The sequence below is a fragment of the Terrapene carolina genome, unplaced genomic scaffold (genome assembly GCF_002925995.2).
Source record: "Terrapene carolina triunguis isolate 2854851 unplaced genomic scaffold, T_m_triunguis-2.0 Scaffold838, whole genome shotgun sequence".
Lineage (NCBI taxonomy): Eukaryota > Metazoa > Chordata > Testudines > Emydidae > Terrapene > Terrapene triunguis.
This window is the reverse complement of record NW_020665189.1, coordinates 15724679-15743147: the sequence shown is the minus strand read 5'-3', so window position 1 is coordinate 15743147 and position 18469 is coordinate 15724679. Positions and strand designations below refer to the sequence as shown.

The following is an 18469-nucleotide window of genomic DNA, read 5'->3' as shown; positions in this document are numbered from 1 at the left end:
CTCACCTAATCAACCTGTACGACCTATGCGAAAACGTCAAAGTTGTCTTTCTGCCACCTAACACCACATCACGCATCCAAACTCATGGACCAAGGAGCCATCACTGCATTTAAGGCATATTACTCAGGCCATACTTTCGACCAGCTCATCAGAGGCACCGATGGGGAAGGCAAACCTACGATTCAGGAATATTGGCGTGACTACAACATCCTCAAGTGCTTCAATAACATCGGTGAGTCCTGGGCCTAAGTTACTCAGGCATGCATGAATAGTGTGTGGGGGAAGTTGTAGCCCGAATGTTTAAATGACTTAAAAGGATTTAAAGATGTTGTCCCCACTATCCTCGGGTTGGCCAAGAAAGCAGGTTTTGATGAGGTGGAAGACGCTGACGTTACACAACTTCTGCTCACACAGAGAAGAGCTAAACAACGAAGATCTAATGCAACTAGAGGTGATGAGAGCAATGGAAGAAGAGGGCCAAGAAATAAAAAGAACCAATCCATCAAAGTTTGACTGCCAAACATCCTTCTGAAGCTTTCCAAATGATTGAAGCTGGCTTGCAAATCCTTAGTGATGACAATCCTGACAGGGAATGCAGCTCTAAAGTGATTAGTAATGACTTGCTATAAAGAAATTTACCAAGAAAAAAATAAAAAAGGAAAGCAAAACAACAATCTCTAAATGTGCATTTTCGAGTTGGGAAAGTTCAGCAAGAACAGCAGCCAGACGATTCACCCTCTTACTCGACCACCTCAACCAAGCGTCACAATCATCATTGCTAAGTATAGTATTAAATTGCTTGTTAAAAATAGTTTAAAATTTATACTGTATGTGTATATAATGTCTTTTGTCTAGCAAAAAAAATTTCCCTGGAACCTAACGCCTCCCTATTTACATTAATTCTTATGGGGAAATTGGATTTGCTTAAAGTCGCATTTTTCAGGAACATAACTAGAATTTTAAGTGAGGAGTTACTGTATGTGCATCTTGGCTAAGGGAAAACAATGAAGCTGAGGTCATGGTAACAACTTTCAAAATGGTCAACACTAACAAGGGCAAGGAATTACTTTGGACAGCATACTGAGATATAACAAAGTAATGGGATGAAATTAAGAAAAGGAAAATTTATGCTGAATGTCAAGGGGGAAAAAATCTGGACAACAGTCTTTCAGTGAGGCCTGTTGGCTCACGACTTTTACAACTAGATGAATGGAACCAGCACTCTAAAGTATTCTAATGGGAACAATCCTGCATTGGCAGGAAATGGACTAGGTGACTTAATACTAGGTGACTTAAGTATTTTCCTTTCATCTCTAATTTCTATAATTCTCACTAAAAAAAACAAAGACGTCATTAGGCTGTTTTTGTCTTGTGATCCAAGAACTGTATGTTTGAAGAAAGCAGATCATGACACAATTATAGTACACTCTGGTTCTTACAAAGAAATGAAATGTAATGTGGAGAGAGATTTGAACACACACAGACATTTAACTGTCTTTCAAAATTTCATTTAAAAGAAGCAGATAGTTACCTAACGTCCATGTCCCTTCATCAGCTATTGTGCAGTCAAAGAGTTTACCCTGAAAAAGACATTTACAAAGTTATGTAAAATGGAAGTTTCTGAAAATCTGATTGATATTGAATCTCAAAACATTACTCCCAGTTTATACAGAAGTTTGAAAACTTCCTATGGTTTAAAAAGTAACTATGGGCAACCTGGCACTGAAAAGCTCCAATGATTATTATACCTAAGAAAGTAAGTAAAAATAATTATTAAAAATAATTGCTTAATACAATAAAAATACCTGTCACTGTTTCAGTATCTCCATTCAATGAAAGGGACTGTCTTTCTCAGTGGGGGGATAGGGGGGTTCCCATTTTAATGTGACTTCCCATCAAGGTTCCAGTATGTCTGTAAAGTGCCATGCACACCTATGGCACAATATAAATAAATTATAATGATGCAAAGAATTGCTAATTACCAGCGCCAATGGGAAAGCAAATGGGCTTTCCAATGAGAAAGGAAAGAAAGTCAGAAAGTTTTGAAGTACTAAGATAAATCCTACAGTGTACGCATCTTTTAACTATTGAAACAAAAACTTTTAGACATATACCATAGAATTTGCACTGCAACAACTTTGAAAACTCTCTCATTTCTAATATTTTTTAATTAGAAAGCTGATTCTTTCATTCCTAGGGATACTCTACAATGCATCATCATTAAATGTGTTTTACTGTTTGCTAATGCAATACATTAAAGACAAACTTTGTAATATACTGTTTGTAATTAGACACAGTAACTTAAAAATATTAAAGGGACAGTGCCAAGACAAATAAATTTTTAAAAGTCATTACCTATGTTACCAATACATTATTTATTTGTACAGCACCTTGTACTGAAGGGGAAATGTAAGGTCTCCATCTTCAAATGCTTAAATCAAATGAAGTCAATTATGCTAATTTGAGGAATGAAGGAGTGGACCCCTGTGCTTCTATTTCTACTCAAAAAGAACGAGGAGTACTTGGAGACTAAGGGTACGTCTACACTTACCGGAGGGTCCGGCGGCAGGCAATCGATGTTCTGGGATCGATTTATCGCGTCTGGTTTAGACGCGATAAATCAATCCCGGAAGTGCTCGCCGTCGACGCTGGTACTCCAGCTCGGCGAGAGGAGTACGCGGCATCGACGGGGGAGTCTCCCTGCCGCGTCTGGACCCGCGGTAAGTTCGGACTAAGGTACTTCGAATTCAGCTACGTTATTAACGTAGCTGAATTTGCGTACCTTAGTCCGAAGTGGGGGGTTAGTGGGGACCAGGCCTCAGTTTCACTTAGGTTCTCACTTACTAGTAGAATACTACAGTTTGCATTTCAAGCACTGCAAGGAAGTATTATAATTCCCTCAAAACTGTTTTAACTGTTCCCCCCCACCCCACAAAAAAAAAAAAAAAAAAAGGAAAAACCAAACAAGAAACGTGCTAGCAGGTTTTGTAAAAAAGAAAAAAAAAAATCAAGACCCTGGGCATAAAGTTACTTACTATCTCTCTCTTAAATGGAAAATAATCAACCTCACAGATTGAGAAATGAGGCAATATTCTGAATTTTTTTACAGTGTTGCTGTGGCCGTGTCAGTCCCAGAATATAGAGAAACAAGGAGGGTGAAGTAATATCTTTTAAGGGACCAGCTTCTGCTAGTGAAAAGACAAACTTGCGAGCTTACACAGGCCTAGACCAGAAGAGCTGTGTACGGTCAAAAGCTTGTCTCTCTATATTGCCTCACCCACCTTATCAGTCTAGTATTCTCAATGTTAAACAGCCTACTCCCATTTACCTTGTTTGTAGACTCTGGCAGGTTTGTACAGTAACTCCTCACTTAACGTCCTCCAGCTTCACGTTGCTTCGAAGTTACATCACTGCTCCATTAGGGAAGATACTGGTTTAAAGTTGTGCAATGCTCCCTTATAACGTCCTTTGGCTGACTTTACAAGGGAGCATTGCACAAGTTGCTCTTCTCCGCCTCCTCCCCCTCCGTTCCTCCCTCCCAGCACTTCCACTGCTGCCAAACAACTGTTTGGCGGCGCTTAGGACTTTCTGGGAGGGAAGGGGGAAGCTTCCCAGGGGCTGCAGGGCCCTGGGCTAAGGGGGCCCCGGCCTGCAACTCTAAAGCCCCTTTGGAATGCGGCCCGTGCTCGCATTCCGAAAGCAGTTTTAGAGTTGCAGGCCAGGGCCCTGCAGCCCCTACAGCCCCTGCGTTCCGGGTGGCCCCGCCTGCCGGGGGTGTGACAGCTCCCAGAATCGCAGCCATGGGTGCAGTGCCACGCTGAGCCACCTGCACACCCCCTGCACCAAACAGGAGCTGCCCCGGGTAAGTGCTCTGCACCTCCTGCCTGCCCCAGCCCTGAGCCTCCTCTCGCACCCCCACCCTGAACACCCTCCCGCACCCTAACTCCCTCCAAGACCCTGCACCCCCAGCCCTGAGCCCCAGGGGTAAGCCAGGGGCACCTCCCCACCACAGTACAGTATATAATGCCTTTTGTCAGCCCCCCCAAAAAATTTCCTTGGAACCTAACCCCCCGCATTTACATTAAATCTAATGGGAAAATTGGATTAATTTAACATTGTTTCACTTAAAGTTGCATTTTTCAGGAACATAACTACAACTTTAAGTGAGGAGTTACTGTATTGAACTTTACAACAAACCTAGTGTTTAAATCTGAAATGCCAAACTCTTTACTAACAGGAGACGGGTCGAAAATGTTCACAGCTCCCTGTAGGAGCTACACCCCAACCACCAGACGCTCTATAGGCAAAGGAGATACCACTCCAAGGGCCACGTCAACGGCACATGGGCCTTCAGCCCCCCGACTCTAATACCACGGCGCTAGAAGCAGCGTCTCCCCCAAGGCTCCCCAGCAGTGCGAGCAAGGGCAGGAAGAAGTTACACGTTCCCTACTGAAGTAAGGACCAAGCGTCAGCGAACCAGCGCCACAGCAAACGCACCCCGCCGGTCTTGACTGTCTGTAACAACTGCTGCCCCCTAGCTCTGCGGCCTAAGCCGGGCCCTGCCCCACTGGCAGCATACTCGGCCAGCCTGCCCCTTCCCAGCGCTACCTTGAGCACCTCCTGCCCGCGCACGGCCAGCGCCAGGTGCCGGCTCTGCAGGCTGCACTGGATGTCCTTCGCCCGGGTGCCCGGCGGGACCTGCACCTCGATGAACACCTCTTCCAGGGTTTGGTACCAGCATCCCCACGGAGTCGAGCAGGGCACCACCCCGCTCCGCTCCTCAAAGGGGCCCGACATTGGACTCACGGGCCCCACACCGTTCAGCTAACAGCACGCTTCTGCCTTCCGCTCCGAAAACAGCGCGGTACGCATGCGCCGTCGCGGGCTAGGCAGGTTTTGCGCACGCGCCCCGCAGCCCCTCTTTTCCGCTCATGCGCTGGCATCGCTTGTTTCCCGTGGGATCTGGTGCGCATACTCTCGGCAGAGGCGGTGATTGGCTGGGTGGCTCTACAGGCTTGCAGGCGGTGTTCTGTGATTGGCTGTCAGGGTGTGTTAAGAAGGCGGTTGGCAGTTTGAATCTGAAGCTGGTTCTAGGGAGCGTGAGTGGTTATTGGGACCGAGAGCTGTACAGCTATGGCCTTCCCCAAGGCCCCTCTCAAGCGCTTTAATGAGGCTACTGGTGAGCGTGCGTGCGGCCCGCGCCCTGGGCAACTTGAGGACGGACCTGGCCGTGTGCAGTCGCTAGTCCTGGGCAGCCATGGGCATTTAGTGGCTCTTACGGGGGAGGGACAGTGGGAGGGTTAAGGGTGCTCTGTGGCCTTGCAGGGGAGGCCATTTGGGGCGGGGCGGCTGGGCTTGAAGGTGTCCCTGAAGCCTCCCCTTAGGCCTTGGTGCAGCAGCTCGGCTGGGCTGGTGCTCACTGGTCATAGCAGCCGGCCGAGTGATGCTGAGTTAACGTTTCTCTCGTCCCTGAGGCGCCCACGTTTGCCTGCCTTGATTAACTAGCCTACTGCTAACTCCTGAAGGCTGGCGTTGGTGTAGTGCTGGAAGAAATGGGGTGCTAAGACCCCTGAGTGCTAGCATCCAGGCGGGCAGCTGTCCATGGCCTACAGCCCTTGATCAAAGCTTGTTCTGGCTGTGTGCGATGCTAAAATGTCTGCTCAAAGGGGTCTTAGGTCAACAGTGCTATTCTTGTCAAGTATCAGAGGGGTAGCTGTGTTAGTCTGGAGCTGTAAAAAGCGACAGAGTCCTGTGACACCTTATAGACTAACAGATGTATTGGAGCATAAGCTTTTGTGGGTGAATACCCACTTCGTCAGATGCATGTGGTTGAAATTTCCAGGGGCAGGTATAAATATGCAGGCAAGAATCAGTCTAGAGATAATGAAGTTAGCTCAATCAGGGAGGATGAGGCCCTCTTCTAGCAGTTGAGCTGTGAACACCAAGGGAGGAGAAACTGCTTTTGTAGTTGGCTAGCCATTCACAGTCTGTTTAATCCTGAGCTGATGGTGTCAAATTTGCAAATGAATTTAAGTTCAGCAGTTTCTTTTTGGAGTCTGGTCCTGAAGTTTTTTTGCTGCAGGATGGCTACCTTTAAATCTGCTATTGTGTGTCCGGGGAGGCTGAAGTGTTCTCCTACAGGTTTTTGTATATTGCCACTCCTAATATCTGACTTGTGTCCATTTATCCTTTTACGTAGGGTTTGGCCAGTTTGGCCAATATACATAGCAAAGGGGCATTGCTGGCACATGATGGCGTATATTACAGTAGTGGACGTGCAGGTGAATGAACGGGTGATGATGTGGCTGATCTGGTTAGGTCCTGTGATGGTGTTGCTGGTGTAAATATGTGGGCAGACTTGGATTTTTGTCACCATTAATAGTGTCAGCAGACTTATTTCAGTAAGGTAGCAAGGTCATGCTTATGGATTAAGGTGCACCTCCTTACCCACATCCTCTGTGGACTATGAGCGATGAAATTGCATGCATTGGGACTTGGCCTAACAGTTCAACTTTTTCTAGGGCTGCTCTGTTGTCTTCACTGGAATATAAATGGCCCTATTTATGCCTGGTACAGGGTACTCGGATAGTGTACTATGTGAGTATGTCACCAGGGCTTTGGAGCGGAGCCCAGAGCTGGAGCACAGAGCAGCTCCGGAGCAGTGGCGCTGCAGGTTTTTGCCTGGAGCGGAGCTGGAGCACAGCTCCAAAGCCCTGTCACAAGTGTACTTGACAAGGACTTCTGTATTACACTGTAAATATTGTGTGTCACTACCACTTGATGCACTGAAAGCTTCATCTTCCTTGTCTGTGGCGTTCCAGTGAGTTGTGAAACTCTGAAAAGATGATGCTTCTTCTATTGAGCTCTGCTTGTGATCTTTCTAAAAATATATGCTTTAATCCGGTTTCTGGGATAAATTCTATGGCCTGTATGTTGGGAGGGGTGGCGGGGGAGGTGTTATTGGATGGCCTTAGTGGTCCCTTCTTGGCCTTGAAATCTGAATCTATGAATCCCCTTTTCATCCACCTCATGGAGAGAACCGGATTTCTTCCCTTGGCCTCAGTAGGCTCCTAACACCTGCAGCTCTACTAATCAACTCTCATGCTTCAGCTGGTTTCCTGCAGGGATCAGGAGAGAATTTTTCCCTACTGTACAACTGGCAACAGGGTTTTTTTTTTCGCCTTCTTCTGAGGCATCATCGATTTGTCTGGTGTCCTGTCGCCATCTGTGGCCAGAATAAACTGGTACTCTGAGACAGTACAAATAATTATTTCTTAGATGCCTGGCTGGTATGTCTTGCTCATGTGCTCAAGGTCTGACTGATCAGGAGATCAGTCAAGAAAGAATCTTCTCCCAAGTCAGGTAGGTAGGAACGTTTTGGCCTGGATGTCTTCCTCTGCACTTCGGGGCATGGATTGGCAGCTAGGATCATCTGAGCATGTCTCTCCTAATCAATTTCCAGGCATTAGTGTATCTCTGTCTCTTGTTCTCTTCATGTGGCACACAACTGTGTTGTCTCCTGAGGACTAAATTGCTTTGGTCTAACTAAAGTCATTAGACTTAGTATAGGAGTATCTGAAGTGTTATGTCTTGAGATAAACAAGAGGTAAGACAGATGATCTATGGTCCCTTCTGGCCTTAATCTCTATGAAACAGACTAATAAATCCTAAATTTTAGGACATAACCTGAGTATTCCTCTAACTGGCTGATACATCTAGCCTTGTGGGTAGGATTCATAGAGTTCTACAGTGGCATTAGCGTCTTGTGAAAACTTTATTCTGATCTTTCCACCAATTCAATTGCATCCTTTTCAATATCCAGATACTCCATGTGTGCTTCATGTATATCTGTGGTTCCCAAACTGTTCCTTGAATCAGCTGGCAAGTCACATGGTGGTGGCTTTTTTTTTTCTTTTTTTTTTTTTTTAAAGCTGCTAAAATGCCCTTCCATCTCCTGTAGGCAGCTGTTACAGTTGCCACAAATGTTATAACGTGGGCGAGGAGGTGGTCCAAACTATGGAAATAATTTAAGAACTTGTTTTGTAGATCATGCCCATCCAAGGACAGCAGTCCTTCCGTCTCTACTTTTTGGCTTTTTAGTACTTGATGTCCTGAAGCAGTAATGTGTCATTAGCACTGAATATTACTGACTAAAATTTTTCTATTCAACCAAAGGTCACTGTAACTGTCCAATCCTCCTCTTAGCGTGGAATCCCATTTCTTCTTGAAATGGAACTACAGATACAGGCCACCCCCTCACTAATAAAGGGGCACCTAGTTAGATGTGAGTGTGGTTTTTTGTTTTTGTTTTTAAAACTTTAATATAAGATCTAAGAGAGCAAAGATTATATCCACAAAATCCTAACCAGTGACAGTTTAATACAGAGCTTCAAGAAATTCACTGTCTAAGAACTGCCTTTCAGAATAGGTATTGGTGACTGCATCTGTATACAGTCCCACCAACGTATATTTGGAGAGGTCAGAGGGTGGCAATTCATATCCATTCAATCCCTGATCTCTGTGTCAGTCAATCAGCCTTGGAAACTGAAACAAGTTGACAGACTCGCTTAAAGTAGCTCGCCATACTCTGAGACCACCGAGGGCAGGATATTGCCAGCTGTAAGTGTAAGAGCAATGATGAATCCGTGCCAGTGTGTTCTCCTGTCTTTCCTGTTTCCCTTCAAGGACACTTTTGCAAGCAGTTTTTTAAAATTACACACTTGGAAAAATGGCAGAGTTCAAATGCGCCTCCCTCTTAAAGTGCAAGGACTAACTTTTAAAAGTTTGTGCCATTCAAAGTGCCAACAAAGGTGCTGAAATAGGGCTGATTGTCTTCTAATTGCTCATGTGTTTCCCATAACTACTTGAATAGACTTTAATGCACTAATTTTAAGTCTTTCCGTGGTATGAAGGACAGACCACAAATCTAGTTTATGGTGGTGATCCATACACAAACAGGTAAGAATGCTCTGCTATGGGCATAATTTTACTGCTGGTATGATCTGCAGAATGTTTGGACAAGCGATGTCTGTCTTCTGCGCGTTTATTTGGATATCTCTTGTGCAGATTAAAAACTAGGAGATGCAGTATAGGTCTGAACTGCTCGGTGGCAATCAATCCATAAATATAACTCCTCTTTCAGATTTTCATAACTAGTGTTCTCTCCTGTGCTGAACATCTCATTCCCTCATTTCTAGCTTATGCCCCATCCCCGGGGTCCTATGAAGTCAAATCTTCAGAGGCATTGAAGGGACCTGTGTCCTCTGACAAATCCCAACGCTTTAGAAAGCAGAAATCCCGACAGTTTAGAAAGCAGAAAGGTAAGTAGTCCTACAGCTTGACAAACTTGCAAATTACAAAGCTTCAAAGGGCTTGCAATGCTGAAAGTATCACTTGGTCTAATACTTAAAAATTAGATCAACCTAGCTACATTGTTCAGGGCTGCTGAAAAATGTTGCATCCTAAGCATCATAGTAAGGTCAACCTAACCTTGTGTAGATGCAAAATAATTCTTCTGTTGACCTAGCTTCCACCTCTCGAAGAGGTGGATTAACTACATACACAGAAAACTTCTTCCATCAGCACAGCTGTAGCCCTTTTGCTGCTGTACTATAAACATGGCCTTGGTGCTGATACGCTGCTGCTTTGGCTTGCTTTCTCAGTGCTTGAGATTATGGTCTGTGCTTTGCTTTTGCTTCACATTGGTTCATTGACCACCTGCTTCTATTTTAAGACGGACAGCAATTTGAAAAGTATGCTTATCTGAATTTCCCTCCTCCAGTAATACTGCATTATTTTTATTGAAACATTAGGGACTTCTTTTTTTCACTTCATGCATTCTGTCCACCTACCTACCTAGTCAGTTTCTCCTTCACACTGCAATTGAGGAGCTACTGTAAAGTGGCAATAATATTTCATTTCCTGAGTGTGTCTCAGGACAGGTGGTAAGTTCAATGGAAGATGAATAGACCAGTTGATTGGTGTCCATCTAACTCTTGTACAGTGCCAGGTATAGAAGATAGTTATATTTTTATCAAACCTTCAGATTTGAGGTGGGCATTCTAACAAAGATCAAAGACTCTATTAAATGTAGTCTTTCCACAAAAACAGTCACTCAACCTTGACCCATTAGTATGGTGAAACTTTGTTGTCTCCACAGGGGAAATGGGAAGTCAACAGAATTTGAATAGTGAAACGAATGACTGCTTGCCCAAAACTGCAAGAAGACTTAAATCTCTGGGATCAACAGTAAGACTCTTTTTGTCTCTGGTATAGCTATGTCCATACTGTTAATTCTTGGCAAACCTATAATTTAGTCTACTCTGAATTTGGGTGTTTAAAACAATGCATTCTCCAAATTTTGAACCATTTGATAGAATGGGCCTTGAAATAAACCCAATTATCCTTATGCCCATCCTGTAGGGACTAAGAAATAAGTCCTTTTTCTTTTCTTGGAATATAGCTTAGTCAGACCTGGAATAATCCACTTGCTCAGGGGCAATAGAAACTCTGCCTGTGGCAGGAGAAGAGAGAGAGAGACTGACTGACTATTGAGTCTCTGCTGCCTTCCCCATAGAATAAAGTGAAAAGCCAAAAGCCCCGATATGGGGATATAAGAGGGTGAGGGCCCCAAATGCTAAGGATGCTTGGGTAGGGAGCGACCCCTGCCCCCTCAATGAAGTCCTGTGAAGAGAAGGGGTAGAACCACTTAGTGTGTGAAAGTCAATTAAATATTTTGTAGTTTTGAGGGAAGAGGGGGTTTGGTGCTGGGTTGTGGGTTTTTTGTTTTGGTTTGTTTGTTTGTTTGTTTTTAAACAACTTACTAGCCCATGGGATTTTTTTTAACTGCTTGTGAAGTGGTAGGAAGTTTTTGCTACTTCAGTGTCAGGTTTTCAGTATTATATTATGTAAATCAATATAAAATTCCTTATGATTAGCATACTAGTTCAAATAGCCCAATATCATGGGTCTCATAGTGGCAGTTTATTTGGTCAGTAATCTTTCAAAAAACCCTGCAATGGAATAATACCTGTTAGTACTTAGTTTTTGTGCTCTCAGGTATGAAAATATGTAACCCTTACATGCTTTTTCTCCTATCTAAAGGATACAACCATCATGAAAGAGCTGAAAAAACAAAAGATGCTTGAGAAAGAGGTATGAACAGATTTCTTTTTGGCTTTTTTAAATAATGTGACCACTATTGCCTTGAATATGAATGGATATGAGAGAAACTGCTTTTTCTTGTCAAATGGTGGGGTATTGTTCTATGTAATAATCACCTGCTGAAGCTGTAGCTTTGGAATTAAGATACAAATTTCAAGTCTGGGGATGTTAAACTTCTCCCTTTTGCCACTAAAACTATATTTTGGCTTCATGTAAAAATCTCTCAGATGTTAAGGGTGTGGTGTTGACATAAGTGTCTTTCCACCCCTCAATCCAGAGGGCCAGTTTTGCCCACATGGCAAATTAGAGAAACCATGAGATTATTCTGACTTGCACCCCAGTTGAAATAAACTGAGTAGAGCAAAGTAGCCAGATGAAATGCTAAGGATACAAAAGCCACTAAGCTTAATTGTAGGTAAAGATTTTCTGTAGTAACACTCAGAAAAAGGGAAAGGACATCTAACAGCTGAAAGTTGTTATAACGAAGGATAATCTGCCTTCACAGGAGAACAATGGGCATCACTCAAACTGAACTTGTGGTTTTTTTTGGGGGGGGGGGGGAGGGTTAGAAATTAGAGAAGTGTAATAAATATTCAAACAACTTGTTTCCTCTAGATTCGTGCATTAGTGAGAGAACGTGGTGAGCAGGATAAAAGACTCCAGGCTCTAGAGGAGGATTTCATGAAGTCTGAAGCAAAACTAACTGCAGCAGTCAGGGAGAAAACATCTCTCTCAGCGAATGTTGCTTCCCTGGAAAAACAGCTTCTTGAATTAACAAGAACTAACGAATTTCTAAAATCAAAGGTATTTGTCCGAACCTGGATCCATTTAATCAAGTTAGCAGAGACTTGCTATGGTTTTTGTCACTTTCTGTGCAGGTGACATCCTCAAGCTTGTTCACAAGCAACAAAGTTAATGTTTTTAGTGTTCTACAGTTAAGAAAAAAGACTGGACCTGATCCCTTAGATTGGGGTTGGTAGGTAGACCAGTTGACCAGTAGGGCTAATGCTCAGGCTTGTGTGAATAGAGTACTAGGCTATACTTGTAAATTATATGGCAACTTAAACTTTAATTGTACTGTTGTCTTTCACACTTTGATCCAAATTACAGTGAGAAAGTATGTTCTAACAAAGTTGAAGGAATACTACTGGGTAGACAGGGATGCTTGGTGTTACCATCTGCAAAACATCCTCTCATCTTGTGCTTGTGTGGGCTGTACCAAGACAGTGCATAAGAGAGAAGAGGTAAACTTCCTGCTAAACTATCAACCAAGATGCTGTGCAAGGAAAGCTTTGCTTTGGAGGACACTGACAAAGAGCTCATAGGTGGAAGAAGATTAAAGATAATGGGTGAAATTCTGTCCCCATTGAAGTCTATGGAAACTTTGCCACTGACTTCAGTGGGGCCAGGATTTTACCTACTAGCTTTGATTATCTTGACCTAAGCAATTGAGGCATATCCTACCCTCACAATAAAGTCTCATATCAAGTGTGTACTTGTGTGGCTGAGTTCTTTTGATCAAACTTGTTCAACTTGACATGTGGCAAGTTGAAATCTGCTGTTAATCCTAAAGTGCGACTAGAATTTACGCATAGGCAAATGGTAAACTTTCAGTGGAAATGATTAGTGGCTTGTGTAGGAACATTTTTGTTTCTAGAGCTCTAGCTTCATCCCTTCAGGTTCCTGCCCTCACCAGCAATGGGACCTATTATACTGTGTTAAATACATAAAACTGATTCAGTTAAATAAAGTAAAACTTCTCCCAAGCTACATTGTAACACTTCAATGGTAGATACTATAGAACTTTATAATTTAAGAATATAAAGCCACAAATATGCCTTTTTAATGTACATTTGCCTTGGCTTGCACACTTTTCAGTTTAAGCAAAGTCAGTTTACAAGTACTTTTTCCCCCTAAGTCTGGTAAGAAATGCAGATATCTTCTTTTGGAGGCAGGATTAAGTGGTGGGAGGGAGGAAATTAATAAGGGTCGTGGAAGGCCCTTATTAAATGAATATGTGAGCTGTTCTTCTGTGTAGGGCTAATTCTGTGTTAACCAGAAAGTGTTTTCTCTCTCCAAGTTTTCTGAAGATGGTACACAGAAAAAAATGAGCAGTCTATGCATGGAGTTAATGAAACTCAGGAACAAGATGGAGGCAAAGAGTAAAGTAAGTTACTGTACTGAAATTGCTCATATGACAGGAACTTGGATCTCCTCCAGAACTAGAAGCAGGGTACTAGCATTTCTACATGGTAGCTTGCAATTGAAATGCCTTTAATTACAAATCAACTTGCAAATAATGGGTTCTTCCAACTCCACTGTCAGAAGTAGCTATTCCACCCTTCTGTTAAATGGGAAGAGTGAGCCAAAAGGCTCAAATGACTTCAAGTTTGCACCGCAAGTCTACAGCAGAGACGAGCAGAACCCAGATAATGAGGCGTCTAGAAATCCTTAGATGTCACAATATCCATGTGTCTGGGATGGGCCACACTGAGAATGCCACACTTGAGGCAGACTGCAAGAGACAAGGCAGACATTTCCCCAAATCAGTATCAAAAGAGCTTCTGTAGCACCACACTGGCTACCAAGAAGCCAAACACAGTCCCTCTTAGGCATTCCAGCCATTGGTTTCCATCCAGACAAACAAGTCTAGTATAGTGAGAGGCTACTGAAAAACCCAATTCGTTATATGCGAGGTTCTACTAATTCCAAAGGATCAGACACTTACATATTGACCTGGGTTATCTCAGATCTTACCCAGATATCAAACTGTCAGTTTACTAAGGATTGGCTAACTAAAGATTTTTATTAAGAAGAGTTACTGAATGGCTAAAGAATCCTATACATACAAGTGATTTTCAGTGTTCATAGATCAGGATCATAGCAGTGATGGAATAGACTGCAGGCTTGCAAAAGTCTCTCTGGTAACTTCCAAAAGATTGGAAGGTCCACAGTCCATAGCTAAAAATACTCATTTTAGTTGTAAACCTATAGTCCAGAGAACTGGAGCAAGAATGAGGCAAAATGGAGATGGCTCTGGCAGTGTTCCCTCAAATTTTTCCCATGCATGTGCAGAATGAATTTTGTTGTCACATATGTGCACCAATATGGAGGAGATGACAAAATTCATGTGGCGGGGGTGGGACCGAGGGGTTTGCAGTGTGGGAGGGAGCAGAGGGTTGGGGATGAGGGGCTCAGGGACAGAGGGTTGGGGGGGGGGGGGGGGGGCCCGGGCGGGGGGTGGGGGCTCTGGGGGAGGGCTGGGGATGAGGGGTTGGGGATGCAGGTTGCCCTGGGCTACAGCAGGAAGAGGACCCCCCCCTTCCCACAGTAGCACCTGGGTTTGGGGGGGTGGGAGGAGCCTCTCCCTGCTGCAGCAACTCTAGGGTTGGGGGAGGGGCACCTCTTCATCACATGTCCTTACATGATTTGCAAAATCACAGGGTGGCCATAGCCTCCTGGCTGTCTGAGGCATCCACACAGGGGTTGGCAAACTGCAGGCCGGATACCGCCCGCCAGCCGTTTTAATCCAGTTCTCAAGCTCTGGCTGGGGAGCAGGGTCAGGGGCTGCCCCACCCAGCTCCCAGAAGCAGGGATATGGCTCCCCTGCGGCTCCTATGTGTAGGGGCAGCCAGGTGGCTTGGCTCTGCATGCTGCTCCTGCCCCAAGCGCCATCCCCGCAGCTCCATTGGCCAGGAACCACGGCCAATGGGAGCTGCAGGTGTGGTGCCTGCAGACAGGGCAGAGTGCAGAGCTGCCTGGCCATGCCTCTGTGTAGGAGCTGGAGAAGGGACATGCCGCTGCTTGAGGTAAGTGCTGCCTGGAGCCTGCACCCCTGAGCCTTTTTCCCCCCACCCCCATCCCCTGCCCCAGCCCTGATCTTCTCTCCCTCCCCCTGTCCTCCAAACCCCTCAATCTCCACCCAGAGCACTCTCCAAACTCTCATCGTTGGCTCCCCCCCAGAGCCTGCACCCCCAACTGGAGCCATCACCCCCTCCAACCTCTACCCCAGCCCTGATTCCCCTCCCACTCTCTAAACCCGTTGGTCACAGAGCACCCTCCTGCCCCCCAGCCCAGAGCCCTCTCCCGCATCCTGAACTCCTCACTTCTGGCTGCACCCCTAACCACAGCCCTCACCCCCTTCCGCACGCCAACCCCAATTTTGTGAGTATTCATGGCCCGCCATACAACTTCTATTCCCAGATGTGGCCCTCGGGCCACAAAGTTTGCCTATCCCTGCATCCACAGGAAAGGCCTGCCTCTTCAATGGCCCATTGTGAGAGTAGTGTCCTTAATGGGCCACCAACACATAGTTGGCTAGCCCTGATATCAATCTAGCTCTGAGGTGTCACCCAGGCATACAATACATGTTTGAGATACAGATCTATATCCAATGTTTGTAACTTCAGATACAGTGATGCATGGATTTAACCAGGATAATCATACCTGACAAATTGTAACTTTTTCCATTGACACCTTACATGATACACTTTTTATAAGATTTGTAACAGCAATACAAATGGTCATCTTCAATCATACGGCATCACAATCCAATTATGTATTTAGACCACACTGCCTCTAGAAAGCAAACAAAATAGTGTCCTTTAATTCTGTAAAAATCACTGCCATTAATATACCTTCCTGATATACTTTCTCATGTCATATTCATCTCGAATTCCAAAGTCATAACACTGCTCTACAGCCAAAATGCTTCTGATATAATTGTAGTCAAACTTTACTAATTCTGGGTCACTGAGAACGAAAATGATGCTTAAAATTGTTGTTTGGCTCTAGTTTTCAAGATATGCTATTGGGTCAGTATATACGACACTTGACTTGGGAATGGCGGAGGATAAGTGAGTTATAAAGGGAAGGGATCTCAATTTAAACCAGAAATGACTAAAATACATCTTTGACTGGATCTATGAATAAATCTATGACCGGGTTTGGAAAGTACTTGCTTTTTAGGCAAAACAATGAATGATGCAATCTGAAGCTGGTATTGCGTCATACATGATATGAATTGCATCATGTTATTCCTAGAAGTCATGGCTGATGCAATCATAACGAAGCTTACATCACTCTGCTGAACAAATTGCCCTATATCAGCTCTAGAAATCATACAGTGTCGTGCTCTCTTATTTGTCAGTGTTTGATTTTGCAAAGGGACACATTTCTGTTTAGCCAAAGTGAGCAGAGATGCCTCGTACTTGTGTGAACAGTGCAGATAACTTCTGCTATGTTTGTGGTGAAGTGACTTTTGCATCACAAAAGCGCAGTATAACCACTATGGTTAAGAAAGCCTATCACCTTTCTTTTGGCTGCAAAATTGGAGATCAGGACAAGAGGTGGGCCCCACACATATGCTGCAACACTTGTGCAACAAATCTTCGCCAGTGGTTGAACAGGAAAAGGAAATCTATGCCTTTTGCAGTGCCAATGATTTGGAGAGAGCCAACAGATCATACCAGCAATTGTTACTTCTGCATGGTGCCTCCAGTTGGGAAAGGTGTGTCAAAGAAGAAAAAGTGGACTGTGCATTATCCAAACATTCCATCAGCTATACGCCCAGTACCCCACGGAGAAGAACTGCCGATTCCTGATGCACCAGAATCATTCTCACTTGAGTCAGACGAGGAAGAGGATGAAACTCCTGCTCCTGAACCATCAATGTCACAGGACCCACATTTTCTCCCATCCTCCTCCTCCTCTGAACCACACCTCATAACCCAAGGTGAACTGAATGACCTTGTCAGGGATTTGGAACTACCCCAGAGTAAGGCAGAGCTGTTGGGCTCCAGACTACAGCAGTGGAATCTCCTGGCAGGTGATGTTAGGGTTTCCATGTTCCGTGACCGTCAAAAGGATCTTGTCCCATTCTTCTTCATGGAAGGTGATCTTGTGGCCTGCAACAACATCAATGGTATGATGGCAGCCCTCAACATCGTTCATGATCCAGATGAGTGGAGACTGTTCATTGATTCATCGAAGACGAGTCTTAAAGCTGTTTTACTGCATAATGGCAATGTTTTGCCCTCAAGTCCAGTTGGTCATGCAGTCCATATGAAGGAAACCTATGACAACATGAAACAACTTTTGAGGTGCATGAACTATGACCAACATCAGTGGCAGCTTTGTGGTGATTTGAAGGTTGTTGCTCTCTTGCTTATCTGCAGACTGGATACACAAAGTACTGCTGTTTTCTCTGCGAATGGGATAGACGTGCAAGAGATTCCCACTACATCAAGAAAGATTGGCCCCTCCGACAGTCATTGGAGCCTAGGAGGAAAAGTGTTCAGCATCCACCACTTGTTGAATCAAGGAAGATTTTGTTACCACCCTTACACATCAAGCTGGGTCTGATGAAGAACTTTGTCAAGGCCATTGACAAAACACAAGCAGCTTTCAAGTACCTCCGTGGAAAATTTCCAAGGTTAAGTGAAGCTAAGATAAAGGAAGGTGTCTTTGTTGGTCCTCAGATTCGTGAACTTCTTCGAGATGATGCATTTGACCATGCACTGCGTGGCAAGGAAAAGACGGCATGGAAAGCCTTCCAGTTAGTGGCAATACATTTTCTCGGAAACAACAAGGCAGACGACTACAGGTTGTTGGTGGAAAACCTCCTCACAGCATACAAAAGCCTTGGTTGCAACATGTCACTAAAGATACCTTTTTTTGCACTCTCATCTAGACTTTTTTTTTTCCACCGAACTGCGGCGCAGTGAGTGACGAGCACGGCGAGCGATTTCACTAGGACATTGCAACAATGGAGAAACGCTATCAGGGCAAATGGAGCCCATCAATGCTTGCAGACTATTGCTGGACAGTGACAAGAGATGCTCCATTTAATGAATACAATAGACAAGCCTAGAAGCACCGAGTAGACCCTGAATAGGACTAAACTATGTACAGAATAGTTTTTTGCCTTTTGTTTCATAATTTTTATTTATATAACCCTTTTGCTGATTTTTAAAGTGTTACATAAACAGGACAGGTGAAATATGATCATGTAAAGCAACCATAAACACATAGATTCATAGATTCTAGGACTGGAAGGGACCTCAAGAGGTCATCGAGTCAGTCCCCTGCCCGCATGGCAGGACCAAATACTGTCTAGACCATCCCTGATAGACATTTATCTAACCTACTCTTAAATATCTCCAGAGATGGAGATTCCACAACCTCCCTAGGCAATTTATTCCAGTGTTTAACCACCCTGACAGTTAGGAACTTTTTCCTAATGTCCAACCTAGACCTCTCTTGCTGCAGTTTAAGCCCATTGCTTCTTGTTCTATCCTTAGAGGCT

The 18469-nt window shown here is 44.3% G+C and overlaps 2 protein-coding genes across 4 annotated transcripts in view; one reads left to right on the top strand and one right to left on the bottom strand.

The window, feature by feature from the left end:
* The window catches only part of NUDCD2 (NudC domain containing 2), a 10313-nt gene extending 5444 nt beyond the window's left edge, over positions 1–4869 (bottom strand). Inside the window, exons 1-2 of the mRNA XM_024211935.2 lie at positions 4609–4869; positions 1532–1580 (exon numbers count right to left, since the gene is read on the bottom strand). Coding sequence (XP_024067703.2) covers positions 1532–1580; positions 4609–4797 — 238 coding nt within the window. The 5' untranslated portion in view covers positions 4798–4869. The remainder of the gene's footprint in view (positions 1–1531; positions 1581–4608) is intronic.
* Positions 4870–5103: 234 nt separating this feature from the next.
* The window catches only part of HMMR (hyaluronan mediated motility receptor), a 29177-nt gene continuing 15811 nt past the window's right edge, over positions 5104–18469 (top strand). Inside the window, exons 1-7 of one of the 3 annotated variants that reach the window (XM_026660883.2) lie at positions 5134–5179; positions 7279–7362; positions 9198–9320; positions 10160–10248; positions 11104–11154; positions 11779–11967; positions 13244–13330. In XM_026660883.2, the coding sequence (XP_026516668.1) occupies positions 10165–10248; positions 11104–11154; positions 11779–11967; positions 13244–13330 (411 nt within the window). In that variant the 5' untranslated portion in view covers positions 5134–5179; positions 7279–7362; positions 9198–9320; positions 10160–10164. Of the gene's footprint in view, positions 5180–7278; positions 7363–9197; positions 9321–10159; positions 10249–11103; positions 11155–11778; positions 11968–13243; positions 13331–18469 lie in introns of all 3 variants that reach the window. The other 2 variants (XM_026660880.2, XM_026660881.2) reach the window with 2 other exon arrangements.